Source organism: Durio zibethinus, chromosome 9 (genome assembly GCF_047325235.1).
Source record: "Durio zibethinus cultivar Kanyao isolate XHJ-2024 chromosome 9, ASM4732523v1, whole genome shotgun sequence".
Lineage (NCBI taxonomy): Eukaryota > Viridiplantae > Streptophyta > Magnoliopsida > Malvales > Malvaceae > Durio > Durio zibethinus.
This window is the reverse complement of record NC_143170.1, coordinates 25142954-25165584: the sequence shown is the minus strand read 5'-3', so window position 1 is coordinate 25165584 and position 22631 is coordinate 25142954. Positions and strand designations below refer to the sequence as shown.

Genomic DNA, 22631 nt, shown 5'->3' with positions numbered 1-22631 from the left:
GCGGCATTCCCTTGAGGAGGATGCTGGCTTCAAAGTGCTCGTCTTTCCAACAAAATTACTCACTTTACCCCCATGCTTTTTCTTTTTCTTTTTTTTTTTTTAATGTTTATGGTATTTAGTTTTGTCTGTGACAATTAACCATTACTGCAGTTCATTTTTTGTGTTGTGTTGCTGTGCTCTACATGTCAGCTCCTCTCCCCTAAAAAAGTAGACCAAAATTCTCACTATATTACAAAACAATACTGTTTGTATTATATTTTAATTTCGTTGAATTTATTTTTTATTTTTTTATCTTTTAACATAAATAATAAAATTTGTTATTTCAGTCATAGAATATTTTAATTTTATGATTTTTTTTTGTCCAAAACTCAATGAAATTAAAAGCATAATAGCAGAATTTGTCATTTTCATTAAGAATATTTTTGAAATATTTTAATTTTATTTTTTTCAAAAATTAATAAATTAAAATAATATTGAAAAATTCAATAAAAGTAAATTATTCTAATTATGTTTTTTTTGTTCAAAAATAAATAAAATTGAAATAAAATAAAAAGTTTAATAAAATTGAATTATAATAGTAAAATTCGATTTTTTTTGGCCATTGGTAAATCTCAATATTGATTCATGCAAATTTCACTTTCATTCCAAAAAAAAAAAAAAAAACCCCTCCTTAATTCACCTTTTAATAGAGAATTGTAGGACGTAACCATCTCAAACGAGGTCGTTTAGAGTTGTCGCCAATCATCGACATACGATTAAATAAAAGAAAACTGAAATGGCGACCTGTCTTTCACCTAACAGTTTGAGAAGTCTGGCGTATTCGAAAGGTAAAACAGAGTGAAGAGCCTTCTCTGTTTTTCTTTTTTATTTTTTTTTTATGTGGATTTTGGGGTTTCATTCAATCCAAATGTAATATAAAAAATTCACACCATTTCCCATTTTCATCTTCATGTTTCCTTGTTAAATTACTCTTCTTTTTGAAACTTTCCTTGTTAACTGTGTAGCGTTGGTAGATATTAGAAGGAGATGGTGCTGGTGTTGGCTCTGGGAGATTTGCATATACCCCATCGGGCAGCTGATCTCCCTCCTAAGTTCAAGTCCATGCTGGTTCCTGGCAAGATCCAGCACATCATTTGCACCGGCAATCTTTGCATCAAGGTCCCATCTTTCTTTTCCTATCTGGGTTTTGCGTTTCTTTTCTTTTTTCCTTTTATTTTGTGTTATAATTTGTGTCCACTTCTTAGTACTTCTGTTTTGTGCTTCTCAGCCGAGTCTAATTGAAGAAATTGACTTTGTTAAAATTTTCATTTTTTTTTGTCTTGAAACTAGATCTCATGTATCCTTGTCTATTTTGTATGGTGAAACTTGAGAATCGTAGTGTCATAGTTCGTGTCATATTTCCTGTATTACACCCTAAACTCGAAATACATTTTATGGTTTCTGCGAAACGATTTATATTTATTTGTCAAAATTTTAAATCTAGTCGTTTTCGTGTTTTTTTTCTTTCGTTTATTTTGGTGTCATGTCTAAAATTACTAGGTGTACATGAATCTGAATCATTACTAACTCTAAGTATCAAATTTTAGTATTTTGTAATTTAACTCGTGAACCAAATGGAGGGAAGCTTTTCTTTGTGATTGTTATGGATATTTCATTCCTGATGTAGGAATGCTAAATCTAGGCCTATATTAATCTGGATTCCATGTTTCTGCAAATATAGGGCGGTTCATTATTTGTTACTTTATGCTTTCGAACTGAGTATTGAAGTATACACCAGATTCTCCTTGTTTTGTAATGTTTCTAGATTGAATTTTGGAGAAGCATCAGAAGATGCCATAAAAGACAGTTACTAATTTAAGTTACTATCAACAGTTGTTTCATTTTTACTCAATTCTAATCCAAATATCCATTACTGCCTTACATAGTTTTGAAAATTTTCTTACCTTAATTGTTGTCACCTGCTAAGAACGATATTCCTGTTCTCGTGTCATGTTTGGTCTCAAATGCATGTGAGTGGTCATTTGCTTATGTTTTGCTGTCCGGTGGCTATTTCTCAACTAGTTAAGGTTAAAGGTTAAAGTTGGATTGAAGTAGATATTATTAGTTTAAACATAGAAATTTGTAAAAAGTTAATAATTTATGTTAGTCTTTCTGTTATTTGCAATGTCCAGGAAGAATATGAATGAATTGATTTGTTAGCTTTATAGGCCAAGTTGGAAACTAGAGAAAAAAAAAAAGTGATGTAATGTAACTTCTGTTTTCAACATTTTCTTTCTCTTTTGGAAACTACCCTGTAGAAAATTCTAACAATTGACCGTTTATGGAAACTACCCTACAGTAAATTTCTAACAATTGACTTTTTATTTATCTTATTAAATTACATCTGGCTCTGCAAATTCTGACTATAATTTCAGGAAGTTCAAGATTACTTGAAAACTCTTTGTCCTGACTTGCATATTGCTAGAGGTGAATATGATGAAGGAACAAGGTATCCTGAGACCAAAACACTAACTATTGGACAATTCAAGTTGGGATTGTGCCATGGTCATCAGGTATGGTCTCTTCTGGCCCTTGAATTATTTTTTTCTTTCTGAGGTATGGAGTATGGATAAAAAGAATTTCTTGGTAATAGAGAATATCTTGAAGGGCTTTCGAATTTTGTTATGCATTTTAAATCAGTTATTGGTTTGCTAGAGATGTGGCTTATAATGAAAGCTTGTTTCTCCTGCTGCTTTGAAAGATTTGTGAATTCATGCCAATTAAGTGAGCCAATACTAATCAGTCTTAATGTAACTTGATTCTTTAAGGTCATTCCCTGGGGTGACCTAGACTCACTAGCTATGCTACAGAGGCAGCTGGATGTAGACATACTTGTGACAGGTCATACCCACCAGTTCACTGCATACAAACATGAAGGAGGTGTTGTTATAAACCCAGGGTCTGCTACAGGTGCATATAGCAGCATCACTTATGATGTTAACCCTAGCTTCATCCTCATGGATATCGATGGGCTACGTGTTGTGGTCTATGTTTATGAACTCATTGACGGAGAGGTTAAAGTCGACAAAATTGATTTTAAGAAGACAACCGCTACAACTCCTGCTCATTGAACGATTAGGTGTTTTTTTTGGCCAACTGAACTTTTAGGTGTTTACTGTCTGCTATTGTTAACATTTTGTGTGGATTCATCAACATGCAACCAGTTTGTAAATTGTAATATATGTGAACCAAACATTTGTGAAGGTGTTGAATGATAGAAATTTTGGCATCGGTATGGTTCCTTGTCTTGCTGTGTGAGTTATGTCCTGTTTTGAGAGCCATTCTTTTGGACAGGCAATCTCTAAACCTTCTTTTGGACAGGTGATCTATTAATAAAATAATAAATTTTTTATTTTATTAATTAAAATTTAAATTTTAATAACTTTAAATATTAAAAAAAGCGTATCTAAAACATAGAATAAAAATTTTATTTAAAACAAAAAAAAAATTATCCTTCTCTATAATTTTTAGGGTGCACAAACAAAAATGGCGAAACGATACATGCCGTACCTTTCTAATTCCAACAAATATTAGGAATATTATTTTCTCCTTCAATCCTTAATCAGGAAAATAATATGTGAATTAGAAACCTCAACTTTCCTAACAATGGCTTCCATTTTTAGCTTCCAATTCACTTCTCTTCTAATGTTTGTTGACGATTTGTAACTAAATGTATCTTGGCGAACACCGATAAATAGTCAGCAAGCAACAAGAAATTTCAAATCAAGGTAAAAAATAATTAGACTCCTTTCCTTACGTCAGTTGAGTTGCAAATCTTTCGAATCAAATCACCCACCCTATGAAGACATCACACAACAGCAACAAACTCAGCTGAACCAAATGAAGCAGGATCGATCCTTTTAGCAGCAGAATCAAAGATTTCAGCTTACTCTATTACGTCGAAGCGATTTCATTTGTTCTCTTATCTTTTTTCTTTCTTTCGCAAGAATTCCTTCGTAATGTTAGAAGTATTGAACTTGCACTTTTGGCAGTTCATGGAATTGTATATGTCCCAGTCCATTTATGCTATATATCACCCAAGAAACCAAAAGTTTAGATTTTCTATTTGTATTGGGGTATAGAGATTTGACAGGATATTCCGTATTTGGGTAATTTTCTTTTATATAATTGGATAAAGAGAGCAATCTTATCTTATGTAATTAGACAATTAACATAATTATTTTTGTTGCATTTAGAGGTCATTAAAATTTAAAATTAAAATTAAAAATTCAGCATTTTATCAATTGTCTATGTTAGCATTACCTCTTCTAATCTGCTACATCCCCACTAAAGATAAAGGAGATTTAACTTATTTTCACCACTGAATAACATGTGTACAATTATATTAATCTTGTGCTTATAATTTTCCAACTCACCATTTCACCACTTAATTCTAGTTTGTCCATTTCCTCACTCTTGCCTGAAGATTACTTTTTTTTTTTTTTCTTTATCCAGCTATTCCTTCAACGCCAATAATTCTCAAAGCCCGCCCTTGTTTAATCTAGCTGTTAACAGGCTTATCAAGCATTAGAATAGTATTAGATATTTTCTCATCATTCAAATAATAATAGCAAATTTAGTTAAATGTTAAAATTAATAGAGAAAAAAAATCAAATGCTCTTTAATTTGCTTCAATCTCAAACCCAAATTCTGGTACTCATCAAAATCAAATCCTTACCCTAAAATCCTTGCGTTAGTTCTCTTCTATCTTCCACCATTTGAGACTCTAAACTAAGAATTTTTTTCTACCAAGACTTGTTATACGTTAAAAAAAAAAAAGTTTGCATGTCACTAAATAATTCTCCAAACAAATAGAATTCTAATATGACCCTAACTGGTATTCGAAACGAAATTCAAACACCTATCAAATTCATATATAACTATTAATTTCGTCAAAGATAAGGAGACATGATAATTTGGTTGTGATAAAAATCCGCCATTGATTAAGTCATCCAGCAAAAATTTTGACCTTTTTTATGTCTTTTGGTCATGGACTCAACAAGTCAACATAAACTATTATTAAAGCCTTCATATATATTCTGACAAATGAAAGTTAAAAACAGAAAAAATTGAACTTTATTTTCATGGACTAAATTGGGCATAGTTATGAATCAGATTTTTTTTTCATGAACTGTTGATGACTGAACTAGTTCAAGGGAAATGAAATGAAAAGAAAACATGTTCCAACTAATTCTAATATAGTAAATATCTCTGATTGTTGCCTAATGGGCAGTGAACCTGTAAACCATAAAATGCTTGTAAGTATCTCCATGGTTTACAATCTGAGAAGGAAAATTCGGGTTATTCACTGCATCGGGGAACCCTTGAGTCTCAAAGCAAAGTCCTGCATGAATTGAATAAACGAATCCATCTTTCCCCTTCTCACTCTTCAACATGTTACTTGTATAAAACTGAACCCCTGGCATATTAGTCCACAGCTCCATTTTTCTTCCAGAGTTGCTTTCCTGCACAACGGCTACCTTCCTCAGGTGTTTTGGACTCGATTTGTCAAGTACATAGTTTATATCATATCCATTAGGCAACTGGTTGAACTTGCTGCCAATCTCACGTGGTTGGAGAAAATCATATGGAGTTCCTTTAACAGGAACGATTTTGCCGGTTGGGATTAGTTCATCATCCACTGGGGTGATGCTAGAGCCACAGAGCTGGAGAGTGTGTGTCAGGATGTCACCACTGCTGTGGCCACCAAGGTTCCAATAGGTGTGAAGGGCTAAATTCACTGGGGTAGCCTTGTTGAGAGGCTTGGCCACCATTTTTACGCCTAGCTTATTAGTACCTATGATCATATATGTCACTGACACTGAAAGATTTCCAGGAAAACCTGCAAAATCGAGAGAAATCATAGTCTTACCAGCAATTCTTGAAATTGTAAAATTACTAAAAGCAATATCATATTATATATTAGACCTGGTAATTTAAAAACGTCACGGTAACAGGATAAAAAAGCAAAAAAAAAACAAAAAAACAAAATTGTCGGTTCTATCATACATACCTTGCTCACCATCAAAACTATCATAAGTAAATGTGATATGGCTATCTTTTCTGTAATTTTTTACAGTCCAGATAACATCACCAAATCCCTTTCTGCCACCTAAGATCAGAAATCAAAAGCTCAATTATACCAACAAATCCGAATTCATGGAACAATTGCTAAAAATGAAACTTGACTAGAAATAAAAAGGCCTTACCATGAAGTGAGTTTTTGCCATCATTAGCTACTACTTTATAAACGACACCATTTAAGGTAAAATTAGCCCCTCCAATTCTGTTAGCTACTCGGCCTACAATGGCCCCAAAATAGGTTGTATCATTCTGCAACAAATTCAAATTTTCATCATAATAAACTAAAGGGATTCAAGTATTGCTGGGAAGCAAAGAAAGAATAACAATAAGAATGAATCCCAGTATCCCACCTTGTAATCATTGAGTGAGTCATATCCGAGAACAACATCATCCAATTTCCCTAATAAAAAAAAAAGTAATAAGTTTTATATATATGTCCGGTTCTGAAATATTGTATGATAGAATTTGAAGTAAAGGGCAGCAGCATATATATACCAGTTTTATCAGGGAGAATAAGAGAGAGCATAATTGCACCATAGTTGGTGAACTTAGCAGAAAAATCTCCCCTCTTCAGTTCGTACACCTTAACTTCCTGTGCTTCACACATACACAACAAAGCAAGCAAAAGAAACCCAGAGAGGAAACATATCTTGAACATGGTTAATCTGATCAATCAAATCAAATTACCAAAACCAGATTGACATGTAACACAGTAAATATATAAAGATGAAGGGGTGTTGGTTTAAAGTTTAAACAGTAGATAAGGATACAATCGCAGATAAAGATAAGGGAGAGTAGAAATTTGAAAGAAGCTAGGACTCCTCTGCCATCATATTTTTGCTTTAAAAAATTATACATAAACACTCCGATCTTTGCAGGAAATCTGTAGATTTGATTTAATTATGGGAAGAATCATTCCGTTTTAACTCGATTTTTTTTATGGATTCCGTGAGCATGAGTGTCCGCTGCATGCATGAGTTCAGCCTTTATCCGATTTGCTACCTTACGTTTGCCTGTTACTAATTTTTTGCTGAGCTTGAAGAAATAAAATGAGAATTTGGTGTATATGGCAGATATCCAACTTAGTTTTGCAACTCTTGAAGAAGTTTTCTTAAGGTCAAATTTTGAATTTAGCCCTGTATTGTGTGAAAATCTTGGATTTAGTCCTCTGTTATTATTTTTACAAATTAGAAGTCTTTTTACTTTCAATAACCGTTAATATTGGTCCGATTGCTAACCCGTAAAGGGATTCTTTATTTAAATATGTTGACACGATTTTGACCATATGCTCACATTGTGTTGACAATGTTGATTAATGCTAAGGTGGCTTTTATTGAGTCAAGGCGACGTTGATTAAAAAAAAATTTTTATCTTTTAAAATTTTGAAAATTTTAATAAAAATTTCTAGAAAAGAAAAGAAAAGAAAATTTTGAGAAAATTTTTATTTTATAAAACATATTGATAAATAAAAATTCATTTGTTAAAAAATTATTAATTTTCATTGCAAAAAATATTCAACATGATCAATGCCGAGCAAGCATTTTTAATGGAAAAATCCTAATGCAGTTGAAATTGAAGCATGATTAATAAATTTTTAATGTACAAGACTCAATTTAATCAAATAAAAGTAAGAGATATATTCAACATTTTCACATAACATAATACAATGACTCAGAATTGAACTTTTCTTTTAACATAGTAAAACAAGTCTAATGAGAAATGTAAATGATACATCATTATTCATAAACTAATCGATTTTTACTTGAATAAAAATTCAAATTTAATTTGATCATTATCGTGTTGAGTTTAAACAATTTAATTTATCGAGTAAGTCAATTTCGGGCATTCTAATACCCAACTTAAATAATTTGTAAATCTAATTAAGTTTTTATATTTTAATATATTTTAATTATTTTAATTAAAAAATTATTATTTTATTTATATATATATATACATATCAATTTGAATTTGAACTTAAATTTATACATAAATAATCGAATTTAAATTCGAATATGAAAATTAAGTTTTTTTATATAATAAATTAATCAAATTTAATGAGCTCAAATAATTTAATTTTTATCTTAAATTAAATTTAAATTTAAAAATTAAAATTTAATCAAATTCAAATCGAAGTTCTAATAATGAATTATGAGTTGAATCTTAAATTTATCACTGTATAGACTTGATTAGGCCAAAATACACCTCTAGGCCTGATTTTACTATGTGGACTTTGAGTTCAGTTAAAGTTAGTGCCATGCCATTTATGCACCAATTTTGTTATAAATTCAGCTCCGGAAACCATCATAATGGATTAATCATTACTTGCATATGAGTTTCTGCTTCTTTAATTTCTCTGAAGCTTCTATATATTAATGAATGTGCTAAAAAAAATTAATATTTAAGGTTGTTATAAATCACTAAAATAAAGGTCCAACGTTTTAGCAGATTAAACCAAAATATTTTTAATTGCTTGGTGAGCTAATCTGAACTGATTGAGTTCATTGTTAAAGTTGAAATCCTAGGGGCTTCATATCCGGTTACAGTTTGTTAATTAAGAGAAGAAGCGGATGAAGATTGGAATCTTTTTTTTTTTTTTTTTTGCTTGTTCTTTCTCAAAACAGGTATGGCAGAAGGTGCTTTCTACTACCTCAGTTGCCAGGAATTTTATCAGTTGGCCGATGATCTAAAGTGGGCAATTGCGACTTTCAAGATAAATCTTTTCGAACTATATTATTAAGATTTGTTTGGACTGCTAATATCTACTATATTTGGTGGGAAAGGAATTCTCGAAGAAGGCATTCGAATAGGAAGAGATAGGCTGTTTTTCAGTTGATTGCTGTAGATGTTAAAGCTCGATTTTGTTGTGTTTCAAATGTAGGTACAAACACTGTAAACAGAGACTTTTGTAAACGTTGGGAAATAGGTCAATCAAGTAAAATGCAATTGCTATCTCTCTTTGGCATATTAAAATCGTAAATTTAGTTGGTTCGTGTAATCACCTTTAAGAAGTAACATTAAATAAATTTAAAGACTCAATTAATTGTATAATCACTTTTAAAAAATAGCATCTAATATGACCTTATTTGAAATGAATTATTGTTACTGTATAATATGTTTGAGTACCTATTTAATATAATTGCATCTTTCTTTATTGTTTAGATCATGGATGTAATCAAACCGAGTCGATATAATCAAAAAATTAAGTTTAAATTTAATTCGAGATAAAAATTGAATAATTTGAGTTCGCTCAATTAAACTTATTTATTGAATAAAACAAAATTTGATTCACATGCTTAATTTCAAAATCGATTATTAGTGTTCGAACTCGAGCTCAAATATATATATATATATAAGGTAAAATATTAAATTTTTAATTAAAATAATAAAAAAATATATTAAAATATAAAAATTTAATTAAGTTCATAAGCTACTTAAATGAGTTATTAAGATGCTCGAACTCAATTCGCTTGATAAGTTGAACCGCTCAAATTCAAACTCAACTTGATAATGACTAAATCGAATTCAAATTTTATCTAAATCAAACTCGAATAACTTGTAAACATTAATATATCATTTACATTTTTAATTTAGATAACAATACTACGATTTTATGGTTCCAATGGAAGAGTTAAAATGACACCGGAGTATCTGATATCATACAACTTAGGCTGAGATTAAGGCAGACTTATCTAAAAATAAGATAAGCCTATCCTTGATCCAAATCCACTAAATAAATATAGAAATAAGCTAGGCTGAAATAGAAAGATTATGTTCATACTAGCTAGAGAAGAAGAGCATGAATATAGATGAGATTATGGTCATATTCATTATTATGTAATCTGCAAAAGTAAATGAGTTCACATACAAATTCCTTGATTTTAGGCACGATTCTAGCAATACAATTTGAAAGTTTTCATATTTGAAAGGATGTTCCTAGCCTATATATTTTTTGTTATTCTTTGGTAGAATGGAGAATAAAGTTTTCTTTATCCTTAAGCAATCTTTTAGATTGTTCTTTAAATTTTGTATCTCTTAGGTGTATTTCCTAGAATAGTGTACTTCTTTTGTTTTGTATTTGATTAGAATTCTTAAGGTGGTGTTTTTGTATCTCTTAGTTTTTAGTCTTAGTGGTGGTGAACTTTTATCCATTTTAATTCAATAATCATATTCTATCATTATTCAAATTCTTGTGAGTTATCTTTTTTGTGAGTTTTTTTGTTTGCAATTAATCTCCACATCTCCAGCATTAATTACCGACATCAAATTGGTATCAAAGCTATGGTAGGTCATCATCGTTAAGCACCAGCAGAAGAGGTTGAAGCTAATGCCGATATTGTAACAACTACCAATGTTGACCTAAGGGATGCCCTCATAAAGAAGATGCGATAATAAAATTTTCAACTACAATATTAGTTGCATATACAAGAAGAGAAGGAGAAGATAAAGAGGCAACAAAGGAAGAACGAAAAAGGTGAAAGAAAAACCAATCCATTCCGTGGAAACAAGAATGATTTTGATGATAGCACCCTATCTCACCCATAGCAAGTCAAAGACTATCTACGTAAAAACCAACTTTAACCTAGCATATTTAATTCGAAGATAGAGATTCCTAAGTTCGAGGGAAAAATGCAACTTGAAGAATTCTTAGATTGGCTACATATGGTGGAACACATATTTGAATACCATGATGCCCCTGAATATAGCAAAGTAAAGCTAATGGCCATCAAACTCAAAAAGCATGCATTCTTTTTATGGGAAAATCTAAAAAAGCAAAGGGAAAGAGAAGGTAGGAGAAAAATTACAACTTGAAAAAAGATTAAAAAAAAGTTGAAGAGAAAGTATCTCCCAAACAACTTTCGACAAGATGTCTTCCTTTGGCTTCATAACTTGAAGCAAAGAGATCTTTCGATGGAGGAATATACGGTTGAGTTTGAGCATCTCATGTTCAAATACGAGTTGGTGGAATAAGAGGAGCAAACTATTGCCTGGTATCTTAGAGGATTAAAGATTGAGATAAATAATTTAGTGTAGCTACAACCCTATTGGACTTTCAATAATGTATGCAAGCTTGCCCTTAAGGTAGAGAAACAACAAAAGGAGGCCCACGGTAGCAACTTGAGATTTGGATCCCGAAAAGGCTATATCAATAAAAATGGTTAATCCAAGACTGTTGTTTCTTCCAAGCGCATTCCAAAGCAGCCCCAAAAGAAAAATGGAACCTCAACAAGCAAGCCATAGTCCAGTACACAAATCAAAAGGTGTTTTAAATGTCAAGGCTTGGAAACATTGCCATAGAATGCCCAAACAGGAAAATTGTGACTTTAGTAGAGGAAAACTAGGAAGAAAATGAATAAGAGTTGGCTAAAGAAGATCAAAACCTTGAAAAGGAAGAAGAGGTAACCTATGGCGATTATGAAACATCTTTAGTCATACAATGCAACTTTAGTACCGCACCTGCTAAAAATGAAAATTAGTTGCATAAAAACGTGTTCATACTCAGTGTACTACCCATAAAAAAATATGTGATATTATAATTGATAGTGAAAGTTTTGAAAACGTTATTTTTACCTTTATGATGTAGAAATTAAGCCTCAAGGTAGTGAATTACCCCTAATCATATAAGCTATTTTGTCTGCAGAAAGAGAATGAAATTAAGGTGAGCAAAAGATGTTTGGTTTTTTTTTTCATAGGAAAGAATTACAAGGACAAAGTGTAATGTGATGTAGCTCCAATGAATGCTTGCCATTTACTGCTCGGAAGAACTTGGTATTATGATAGGAGGGTTATTTATGATGATTACCGTAACACTTTCACATTTGTGAATGATGGATGCAAAATCATCCTAGGCCTTACCAATCCCATAGTGATGTCCAAACCAACCAAAGCGGAAGAAAGCAGCTTGTTTACCAATGCCAATTTCAGAAAAAAAAAAATTAAAATGAGTGATATTATGTATACGCTAATGTTAATTGAAGAGAATAAAGATAATGAGGAGCCCACTACAATGATGCAATCATTATTGGTAGAATTTCAAGATGTTGTTTAGAAAGAGTTACCAACTGGTTTACCATCAATAAGGGACATTTAACACTGCATAGCCTTATCCTAGGAGTTGTTTTACCCAATAAGGCAAAATTTTTCTTGAGGAGTTATGCAGAAAAGAAACTAAACCAATAGAAACTTGTTTTACTATAGGTGAAGTTTGCTTACAATCATTCATCAAGTCAAACTATTGGTTGCAGTCCTTTTAAAATTGTTCTTGAAGAAAGAGCCAAGAGTATTAAAATATTTCATGAACAGGTTCAGAATATAATTTTACAGAAAAATGAAAAATCTAAAAAGGTAATACTCATGCGTCGATAACATGTGAAGTTCAAAAAACATGATTTGGTGTGGATTAACTTGTGAAAAGAGAGATTTTATCCAAAGAAGTTTGGTAAATTACAACCTAAGGCAGGTGGTCTATTTAGAATTCTCCAACGCATTGAGGAAAATGCCTACAAAATAGAGTTTTTTGACACTTATGAGTATGTTTCACCTTTAATGTTGCTGATTTATCACTCTACCATGGTGAGAATATTAGTTCAGACTTGAGGACAAGTTTTTTTCAACCAAAGAAGATTGACACCGAAGTGTTTGCATATCATACAACTTAGACTAAGACTAAGACAGACTTATCCAAAAATAAAATAAGCCTATCCTTAGTCTAAATCCACTAAATAAATACAGAAATAAGGTGTGTTACAATAGGAAGATTATATTCACACTAGGTAGAGAAAAAAAGCATGAATATGGATGGGATTATGGTCACATTCATTATTATGTAATCTAAAAGAATAAATGAATTCACATACAAATCTCTTGATTTTAGGCACGATTCTAACAATGCAATCGAAAGTTTTCATATTTGAAGAGATGTTCATAGCCTATATATTTTTTGTTATTATTTGGTAAAAAAGAGAATAGAATTTTCTTTATCCTTAAGCAATCTTTTAGATTGTTTTTCAAGTTCTGTATCTCTTAAATAGATTTTTTAAAGTGATGAACTCTTTTTTTGTTTTGTATCTTTGATTAGAATTCTTAAAGTGATGCTTTTATATCCTTTCATTTCTAGTTTTGATGATGAACTTTTATCCTTTTTAATTCAATAATCATAATCTGTCATTATTCAAATCATTATTCAAATTCTTATGAATTGTCTTTTTTATAAATTTTTTTTATTGTAATTAATCTCTACATCTCAAATATTAATTTCTAGCATTATAAAACTCTACTAATGGCAAATATTTTTAACATTTGCCCTTTTGTTCTTAGTTAAGTATGAAATAATTTTTTTAATTTAATATAACAAATAAATTTTATTATTATATTATGAACTAAAAAATTATTATTATATAAATTTTATTAATATATAAAAAATCAATATATAAATATGATATTATGAACTAAAAATAAAATTTTGTTATATTATTATTATTATTATTATTATTTTAACTAAAATACATGACTACATAATTAATAAAAACAAAAAAATAAATCATATCTATGGCAGCAAAAGTTTGTGGCAATTCCAATCAAGAGGATTTGACTATCTCCGCGAGCACGGTAGCATCTAATTAGATACAGTGTCTGTCCAAGTAGACCCAATAACATAAGCTATAAACGGCGAGATGTCCAGGAGAATAACTTTTTGTGTTTACTCGTACACAATGCCGAACAACAAATGTTGCTCACTGAATTTTTCCTGAAATTAATTGGCTGGGATACCAAGGGAACCTAATAAGCAGTAAGAAGCCAAGAACAGGTACAACAGCAGCAATACAACATCAATAGCAAGGCAAATTAACAACGAACGAAAATGAAATTTAATAATAATGACGATTGTGGCAAGTTGAAAGTTGCAAATCTTTTGATGTACACACACTCACTCATAAACACCCAGAATACAGAAAATTTTCAGAGGCACTCCGTCTGCACACACCTTCGACTATAGACCCGGTTTCAGTTTCACACCACATTCTATAATGTTACACCAAAGATGTAAATATAAATCCAAAACGCATATGAATCTTGAATCCCTCATGCTAACTCATAAATCACAATATTTCAAAAGATCACCTTTTCCACTCTACTTGGGTCGCCTTTGCTGCAAAATCAAACAAAGAGTGTATTTATTCATGAATATCGCCAAAGGCATGGATTAACCAGACATTGCCGAAATATGTCAAATAAGTAAACTAATATAGGGCCACCCCTTTAGGGAAGCTGGCATTATGAAACGTGAACTTTAACATGACCTATGAGTTAAATTGATAAGTTCTAACCAACAATCAGCATTTCATACCATTTCCATCTCTGGATGACAACATAGATCTGTCACTTTTGCTCCCTGCTTTCCCTGAATGAACCAGTCTCTGTGTCCTTGGTGACTGTGAGCTTATTTTACTATTAGCTGAAGATGGCAAAGACTGGCGACGAGTGAGGTTATTTTTGTCACCTCCATCCTGACCAGAGCAAGAAGAGCCTTGTAGTCTCAGCTTAGCCTTGGCAGACTCAGTTGCTGCCATGTAGCTTGGCAGTGCAGGACTGTTCTGAGGCTCATTCTCTGTGCGATCTTGTTTTGCAGTAGTAGATGCTTTCCTGCCAGACTTCTGATTCTCATTATTCACCGAATCATCCTTCCTGTTCAACTCCACATTTTTCGTGGGAGTATTCTCATCCTTAACAGTTCTATCTACGGAAGGCTTCAAGTCAACAGCTTCAGGATCAGCATGCAATAAATCTGATGTCTCATTCATCCCTAATTGCACTGGCATAGTTTCAATGTCAGGTGATTTTGAAACTGCCATAGTCATCTGTTTCTCTGTCTTCTCAGCTGAGCCATTCACTGCCGTAGCCATCTCTTTCTTCATCTTCTCAGCTGAGCTATTTAATGTCAAGGCTGTCTCTTTCTTCAGCTTCTCAGCTGAGCTATTTACTGTAGTCATCTCTCGTCTCATCTTCTCAGCTGAGCTATTTACCGTCATGGCTGCTTCTTTCTTCATCTTCTCAGCTGAGCTATTAATTGTCAAGACCGTCTCTTTCTTCAGCTTCTCAGCTGAGCTATTTACTGTAGTCATCTCTTGTCTCATCTTCTCAGCTGAGCTATTTACTGTCATGGCTGCCTCTTTCTTCATCTTCTCAGCTGAGCTATTAATTGTCAAGGCCGTCTCCTTCTTCATCCTCTCAGCTGAGCTAAATACTGTAGGTGTCTCTTTTCTAATCTTGTCAACTGAGCTACTAATTATCAAGGCCGTCTCCTTCTTCATCCTCTCAGCTGAGCTAAATACTGTAGGTGTCTCTTTTCTAATCTTCTCAGCTGAGCTACTAATTGTCAAGGCCGTCTCCTTCTTCATCCTCTCAGCTGAGCTAAATACTGTATGTGCCTCCTTTCTAATCTTCTCAGCTGAGCTATTAATTGTCAAGGCCGTCTCCTTCTTCATCCTCTCAGCTGAGCTATTTACTGTAACCGTCTCTTTTCTAATCTTCTCAGCCGAGCTATTTACTGTCATGGCAGTCTCTTTCTTCATCTTCTCAGCTGAACTATCTACTGTCATGGCCATCTCTTGGTTTGTCTTCTCAGCTGAACTGTTTAGGCTCTGCTCCAAAGTATCAATATTCGTAGTGCTTGAGACATTTTCCAAACTTTGCTTTGGCTTTTCAAATTCAACCTCTGATCGCAGTGAATTGTCTACTACAGGATTATGAACCTTTCTCAAGTTGCGTTTCACCTTTTCAAGTTCATTTTGTGGGTTTTCCTGCACTGACTCAGCTGGATGGCTGGAATTTTTTCTCAGGTTACGCTTGGTCTTATCAAATTCAGAGGTTGCTTGAACAGAGGTACCATCCAGATTTGCAGGACGAATCCTGCGGACACTCCGTTTCGGTCGACCTGTATCCATTTCAACAGCTTGACCATTAAACTGCTTCTTCTGCAATTTATAGTCAGAGGCTTTCTTTGGTTGAGGAACTGGTTTCCAGAAGCAGGATACTGACCAGCGCTCTAACCAGTTCCAGACGGAATTTGGTTCCCCAATATCATAACGGAGGTGCACAGGCATTACAGCAGGTGATGAAGCAACAAGCTAAAGCAACAAACACAACAGTCACTCCCAATTTAAAGGAAAAAAAATGGTAAAAGGACAAGGATAAAAATCAAATGATATTCCAATTCAAGAAATCATGCCCACTGATAAGCTTAACTATCAGTCAACTTGCCAAACACCTAATAACACCCAATATTTTTAGGTGCCATGAGAAAACAAGACAGATTTAGCTTTGATTAAAATTGATGCATACAAACTACCAAATGTCCCTGATGCCCAATATTTTTGGGTGCCATTGATTTGGATTTCCTTCAAGATACTAGGAGAAATACCTATGTGTGACATAGTGACATATAATCATTATCAAACTGTCAAACGTCTCTGATGCACAATACTTTTGGGTGCCATGAAAAGTTAGATGATATTTTTGGGCCTACCTAAAATTAATGCAATGGAAGACTATGTATGATCAAGAAGGCAAGTTAGCATGTTGAAGCTCCACTGAACAGGAACAAAATAGTAGTTTTTATCCATTTCCACCAATCGATTTCATTCATGGAACAAAATGAAGTTGACCCCAAAATTAATATTAGAAAACTTGGCAAATGACAATATGGATGCATGAATAAATCATATGCAATTGCTTCTTGCACAGCAAGTAACCATAAAACACCATAATAAGACGGATAAGAAAATTGATGGCCAGGTAACATTTTCCCCATCAAAAGGAGCTTATAGATAAGGATAAAGTCACCAAAGCACAATAGCCAATACATGGGAGTCATCTCTAGTGAAGTGGCACAACATCAAGGTGAATTCTATTTATTTTTGCTTCTGTAAATAAGAAATACTCTAAGCATGACACCAGACATACCTTACAAACAAAAACATTTGCTGACAACTTTCCAATGCGTGCAGGCATATTAACTCCAAGAAAAACTACAAGTTTGCTCTCCTGCTGAACAACAATATAAATATTAGACTACAAAATTAAGCTAGCCTACCTATTACTTGAATAAATACAAATTCAATGCAGGAAGAGTGAGGACAAAAGTGGAAATACATATTCTAAACTTAAAATTTCACATATGCTACAATATCTTGCATGCTGAAAGTAGAAGATTACAAACAAATGGCAGTGGGTTGGCTTCAAAAACATTTTTCACCATTCAAATTAGATCTGACTAACCGATGCATATGATGTTAAAAGTGGCAAAAGCCAAAAACAACTTCAGGCCAAAGACCTTTTTCAATCATTCTCACTAAACTTGATTGATGATGGGCAAGTCAATTCCTTTTACATATGGACCATCTGAGGGTTGACACCATTTTGAATACATAAAAGAATGAAAGTAGCAAAGGAGTACACATAATAAATTTGAATGACACTAATCCAAAAATAAAAAATAAATAAATTTGACTAACAAGAATAGTGATTGAAAGATAAATTTCACTTATTAGCAACCACGGTGGCTGCATTTGCTAAAAGAATTTACCAGATGAGTCATGACTAGTGACTAGGCCACAATAGAGTTCTCAAAGAAATTACCAGAAGGTTTATTTGATTGCATTTTTTCTGCACTTCAAGACCACCATCAGAATGCCTGACCATTAGTCCCCGAACATGTGCTTGTAGCTTGACAATTCCCATCATACAGCACAAAGTAGAAATAGCTTGCCTTCTAACCAAGTGGCCACGAATAAGTGCCTGTAGCCTTATAATGCCTTTGAGGGCCCGGAATGCCCGGCGAGCCTTCATATAAATAACTGATATCAGTGTATGTATAATATCAACTAAAGGTTCTTCCTTGGCTTTCTAAACTCTTTCAAAATTGATAGCAAAATTTCATAAACAATACGAGAAGAATACCAGGTAACCCCTAAAAGCAGCCTGTGCCATTGTTGCTGCTTGTTCTTGCTTTATCCTTTCAGGATCATACGGTGAATCTTGACGAGTGGACTCCTGAGAATCTATGCCTTGACTCATTGGCAGTGATATGCCGTCATCGTGTGAGATATTTGCAGTTTCCTTGTTCTCCAATTCTAATTTCTTTTCATCTCCCTTGGTAGCATATGGATTCATCTGAGAAGAGAAGGGAGGAGCCACAACCACATCAGTTTCTGACGCCCTGGCCGGAACCAATACCTCTCTCTCATTGGCAACCTTCTGCAAATAACAGTCCAATTGAAAAACAGAAAGCATACATTTCTTATTTTAGGATCGATGGAAGAAAGATGCCAAATCACTATTACTTTAATTAGTCAATGCTAAATGGTGAATGAATAGTACTCAGATAAAGAACAATATAGTTGCATTAAACTTACCACTGATGAAAATGGCAGCAAGTATCAAATAGAAAGGGGCGCTAAAGAATATTATCTCGTAATTCCAAGAAAGAATCATATATTCTCAAGTTCAAAGCATCAAAATAACCATGTTAAATGCAAAAGCTCCCAAAGAACTTTTCCAGGCAGCTAATGTTTAAATCAGTTAATCCTTTACTTTACAATTATTTAGAGTTAACTTTCTCAGTAGAGGGAACTAATTAAGCCACCAAGAATAAATCATATGATACAGGAACCATCCATAAACCGAACATTATTCAGATATAAGCTAAGGGGAGAAACAACACACTGTTTAAACCACAACATAAGAAGTTAAAACTCAAAAACTTTGTTTGTATCCCTGAATGGCGTAGTTTAAGAACTGGCTCTCAACCTAAGACAGGAGAACAAGTTACAAGTTAATAGGCAACAAGGAAAAATGTTGGCTGAAAGAAATATCTAGATCAAGTTCTTCAATGCAGCGCTTCTCCAAGCCAGCCAAACTCAATTGATAAAGAGACATCAAGAAATGGAATCCCAACTAGCAATATCAAGTTCTTTTGATAGAACACACATTCTCTTCATGCCCAAATGGTTTAAAGAAACACTTATTAAGTACATCAGAGCATTGCATACAAGAATTTATTGTTGTACATAGTCTTTACGAATATATATAACACAATATTCGCTGTTTAGTAGTAATTAGCTATAAATATTACCTCCCTTCCTTTAGGATAACTAGATTTGGAAGATTTCTTTCCAAAAAGCACAGTCTTAATCCATTTTCCCGGTGATTTTCCCATAATGTGGAGATCAAGCCAAACAGCAACTACCTGTAATCGGCTTTCAACATCATTCTTTGTGGTAACAGCGTAGGCATGGATTAATCGTAAATTGAAGAATCATTAAAAAAAGCAAAAAATATATAACAGAAGTCATATAAACGATTAAAAACAAAAAAAAAAAAAATCAGCAAAGCAAATTACTAGAATCAGCTAAGTAGAATCCAATGATCTGCCCAAAATTAAAGTAATTAACCCTGACATTTACGATCAGCTGAAAATTGAAATCGAAAGGCAACAGATATGGCGCCTAAAGAAAGCTTTTTACAAACAAATTTACACTAGATCTGATTCTTACCTCGCAAATGCAATACTTTCGATGCTCAAATCTACCATTCCTGATTTTCAAAAACACCAAACCGAACAACGAACCATGAGTTCTTTTTTTTCAAATTTTTTCTAGAAGTGAGAGAAAGAAAACTAAAAATATTTATATGAAAATCGAGAAAATGGAAAGCAAAATGTACCATGAGGAAGTTAGCCCAAAAAAGGGAGAGAGTGACTCAGTGAGTAATCTTGCTTGCAAATCAAGAAGAAAAAAAATTAGTTTCTTTTTATTTATTTTTTTTTTGTTTTGGGTTTGCCTTCGTTGCTCGGTTACTCTGTTGTCTTTGCAGTGAGTGCGAGAGAAAGTTCAAAAAATATAGCTCGATTTGGAAATTACGAATAAAAATAATGGGTAAGCAATCTAGTGTAACCAAATTACTGTACTGAGTTTGGATAGAATGGTTTGATCGTTGATGGAGATAGTATTTTCCAGATTGTCACCAACAGTGGGGATTTGACGGTTGGGATTGAGAGAAGATGTTAAAGATTGGAATAGGGGATGATTGGGTATGGACAAAGTGGGAGGTGGTGTTCGGTTGGATGTCCCAAAGAGCGGTTACTTTGGGAACAAGTGTCCAGGTTCTTTATTCGGACGCATGTCCAAATTACGCTTCTGCCCTTCTACCAGAAACTTGTTGTAATACGCGGGTGCAATAGCGCGTGACGGATCTGGGCCGTTTGTGGATGGCGGCAGATTCACGGGGAAAGGTGGTGGTGGGAACGTGGAGGAAACAGCCCGTGAGTGGAGTTTGAGGAGGGCAGGTGGGATGGTGCATGAGAGCCAAGGTGGAAGGTTGCGACAAGCAGAAGATTGATGGGTGAATGCGATTGACTGCTGTCAATAAACTGGAAGGAACCCACGATATGTTGATTGTGGTCATTATAGCCATCATGCACCCTCACTTGCGTCTTCTCTTGCAGCCAGCGCTGTTTTAGTTTTATAATAAAGACATTTTTTTTCCTTCAAAAGGCAAAATACACTAATGATATGTAATCTTGTTTAATAGCGTTCCTGCTTTTTAAAATTTATTTTTAAATTCAAAAATTCTTTTGAAATATTTTAATTCATCGATATCAAGTGGATATCTGGAAGTTCGTTAGTTGATTTGTCATGTAATTTATTAATTTTTTATATGTAATATTTAATATAATTACAACCTTTTTATACTAGTAATTTACTAAAAAAATTCAAACGGATTCTTTTTTTTGTTAGATATATTTAAAAATGTGTTTGAACAAAAACATTTTTAAATGAAAGGATTTTAAAATATATTAATTCAAAATAAAAACATTTGTAAAAGTGTTCAAGCCACTTGTTTTTGTTATATGGGGATTGAAATGTTAGATTTCGATGAATTTTATTGGTGATTGAAATAATAGATAATCTTGAAATATTTTTAAAAGATTATAGAATCAAAATTTGTTTTAAAAATGGTAAATTAAAATATAATACTATATAAAGTTCATGAATATTATCTTCAAATTTTTGATTTAATAATTAAAAAAATTTGAAGGAATAGCAAGAACTTGTTTCGAATCAAATCTCTCTCCTTTCTTTTATTTGTATTAAAATTTTATTTTTTTTGATATAATAAAAAAAAATTCATGAATGTTTAGTGCAATTTGCTTGGTTTTTTAAAATGTTACTTAGACCAATCCATAGGCTTAACCGTCAAACAAGTTCGTAAGTTTGGCTCGGCTTAAGTTGGAACTTAAATAAAATTTTTATAAATTTCGGTTTAACTTAGTTCAAAATATTTTTATTTAAATTTAATTTTAAATATATTAAAAACTAATTATTTAATATTTTAATAATATTTTAAATCATAACAAGTCTAAACAAATTTTAATGGGCATATCAAGTTAGGTCAAAGGTAAGCATTTAAATGTGTCAATTAATCTTGATTTGATTTAACCTAATTTAACATATGAACACCTTTAATGCTATTAAACTAAAAATTTTATATTAAAACAATTAAATTCATTAGGTAAAGAAGTCTACTGTATTTATTTTAAAAAAATATTTTAAAATAAAATTACAAAGGGAAAGTCAAATGCTTTCCACGGGCAATGGCACCTTTTAAGTTTCAAAAGATGTGAACTTACTTAAAATATAAATTAATTGAATGATCAACACAATTAAAGAGTTATAACTATTAATTAAAATCTCTATAAATAAGATGTTTGAAATTATTTCAAATATACAACAACAAACTTTGAATATCAAAATTTGTTCTTTCTTCACCTTCATTCTCAATTAAAGAGCAAGTCTCTTAGAATGTATTTGCAACAAAAAACTATGACTGAAAAGATATTTTCATCCTTCATTAAAGGTGTTTAATAATTTAATTTCAACAGTGTAAAAATGTTATCAAATAAAATTTCATTGTATTTAAAGCTATTCAAATAAAATCCTGTTGCATACCATAATCAATAAAGACGAATAAACCTAAAAAAAAACTTTAGATTTGAAGGGAGAGGACAGTTTTTTTTTTTTTTTTTGCCAGGAACAAAAATTAGTATGAAGAAAGGAAAAAATATATCGAAAATGGTGTTTGACGGTAAGAACAACATATAGCAAAATATGGGAAGATAGAGTTTTGGAGAGAGAGCAAAGGTCGAATTGAAAGAAAATAAATGATAAAAAAGAAGGAAAGAACACTTTTTTTTTTTTTTTTCCTTACAAGATTGATGAAAAGCAAAATCTAAAGCTAGAAAAAAAGAGTAAAGTGAGCTACAAAGAAGGCAGTGACAGATGTGCAGGTGAGGGGAAAAAAGAGATGAAAAAGAAGGATGGAATGAAAATAAGGCTTTTAGGTTGGGCTTATATAAAAATAGTTAAAACTACGTAGTATTGGCATAATGTAAATTAAAATACATATTTTAATTGCAAAAAAAAACAGATATTTATTATATATAAATATATTAA

At 32.4% G+C, this 22631-nt stretch overlaps 3 protein-coding genes across 6 annotated transcripts; 1 reads left to right on the top strand and 2 right to left on the bottom strand.

Annotated features, from left to right (window-relative positions):
• Positions 1-785: 785 nt before the first annotated feature.
• Positions 786-3268, top strand: LOC111317343 (vacuolar protein sorting-associated protein 29-like). Its single transcript, XM_022919797.2, has 4 exons — positions 786-827; positions 1005-1158; positions 2415-2552; positions 2808-3268. The coding sequence occupies exons 2-4, from the start codon at positions 1027-1029 to the stop codon at positions 3108-3110; spliced, it is 573 nt and encodes a 190-aa protein (XP_022775532.1). The 5' UTR covers positions 786-827; positions 1005-1026; the 3' UTR covers positions 3111-3268.
• A 1873-nt stretch (positions 3269-5141) lies between these two features.
• LOC111303445 (Galactose mutarotase-like superfamily protein) lies at positions 5142-6854 on the bottom strand. Its single transcript, XM_022899711.2, has 5 exons — positions 6619-6854; positions 6474-6523; positions 6249-6372; positions 6053-6151; positions 5142-5881 (listed from the first exon to the last, which is right to left on the bottom strand). Exons 1-5 carry the CDS (start codon positions 6779-6781, stop codon positions 5262-5264), a joined length of 1056 nt encoding a protein of 351 aa, XP_022755446.2. The 5' UTR covers positions 6782-6854; the 3' UTR covers positions 5142-5261.
• A 7111-nt stretch (positions 6855-13965) lies between these two features.
• Positions 13966-19988, bottom strand: LOC111312405 (uncharacterized). Of its 4 annotated transcripts, none has more exons than XM_022912621.2 (8): positions 19843-19988; positions 19674-19713; positions 19253-19366; positions 18079-18375; positions 17758-17961; positions 17083-17166; positions 14468-16247; positions 13966-14269 (listed from the first exon to the last, which is right to left on the bottom strand). In XM_022912621.2, exons 3-8 carry the CDS (start codon positions 19334-19336, stop codon positions 14238-14240), a joined length of 2481 nt encoding a protein of 826 aa, XP_022768356.2. In that variant the 5' UTR covers positions 19337-19366; positions 19674-19713; positions 19843-19988; the 3' UTR covers positions 13966-14237. The 4 variants fall into 4 exon arrangements, with proteins under 4 accessions (XP_022768356.2, XP_022768361.2, XP_022768368.2 ...); XM_022912626.2 differs by having other exon boundaries at positions 17083-17163; XM_022912633.2 differs by having other exon boundaries at positions 18079-18372.
• Between the last annotated feature and the right edge of the window lie 2643 nt (positions 19989-22631).

Coding starts and splice junctions, on each gene's coding strand:
- LOC111312405 (XM_022912621.2), bottom strand. CDS start 19,336: ATGGGAAAATCACCGGGAAAATGGATTAAGACTGTGCTTTTTGGAAAG. Junction 17,167..17,757: donor GCAATCAAATAAACCTTCTG/GTAATTTCTTTG, acceptor ATTGTTGTTCAG/CAGGAGAGCAAACTTGTAGT. Junction 14,270..14,467: donor GTCATCCAGAGATGGAAATG/GTATGAAATGCT, acceptor TTGATTTTGCAG/CAAAGGCGACCCAAGTAGAG.
- LOC111317343 (XM_022919797.2), top strand. CDS start 1,027: ATGGTGCTGGTGTTGGCTCTGGGAGATTTGCATATACCCCATCGGGCA. Junction 1,159..2,414: donor CCGGCAATCTTTGCATCAAG/GTCCCATCTTTC, acceptor CTATAATTTCAG/GAAGTTCAAGATTACTTGAA. Junction 2,553..2,807: donor GATTGTGCCATGGTCATCAG/GTATGGTCTCTT, acceptor TGATTCTTTAAG/GTCATTCCCTGGGGTGACCT.
- LOC111303445 (XM_022899711.2), bottom strand. CDS start 6,781: ATGTTCAAGATATGTTTCCTCTCTGGGTTTCTTTTGCTTGCTTTGTTG. Junction 6,373..6,473: donor ACTCACTCAATGATTACAAG/GTGGGATACTGG, acceptor AATTTGTTGCAG/AATGATACAACCTATTTTGG. Junction 6,152..6,248: donor TGGCAAAAACTCACTTCATG/GTAAGGCCTTTT, acceptor TTCTGATCTTAG/GTGGCAGAAAGGGATTTGGT.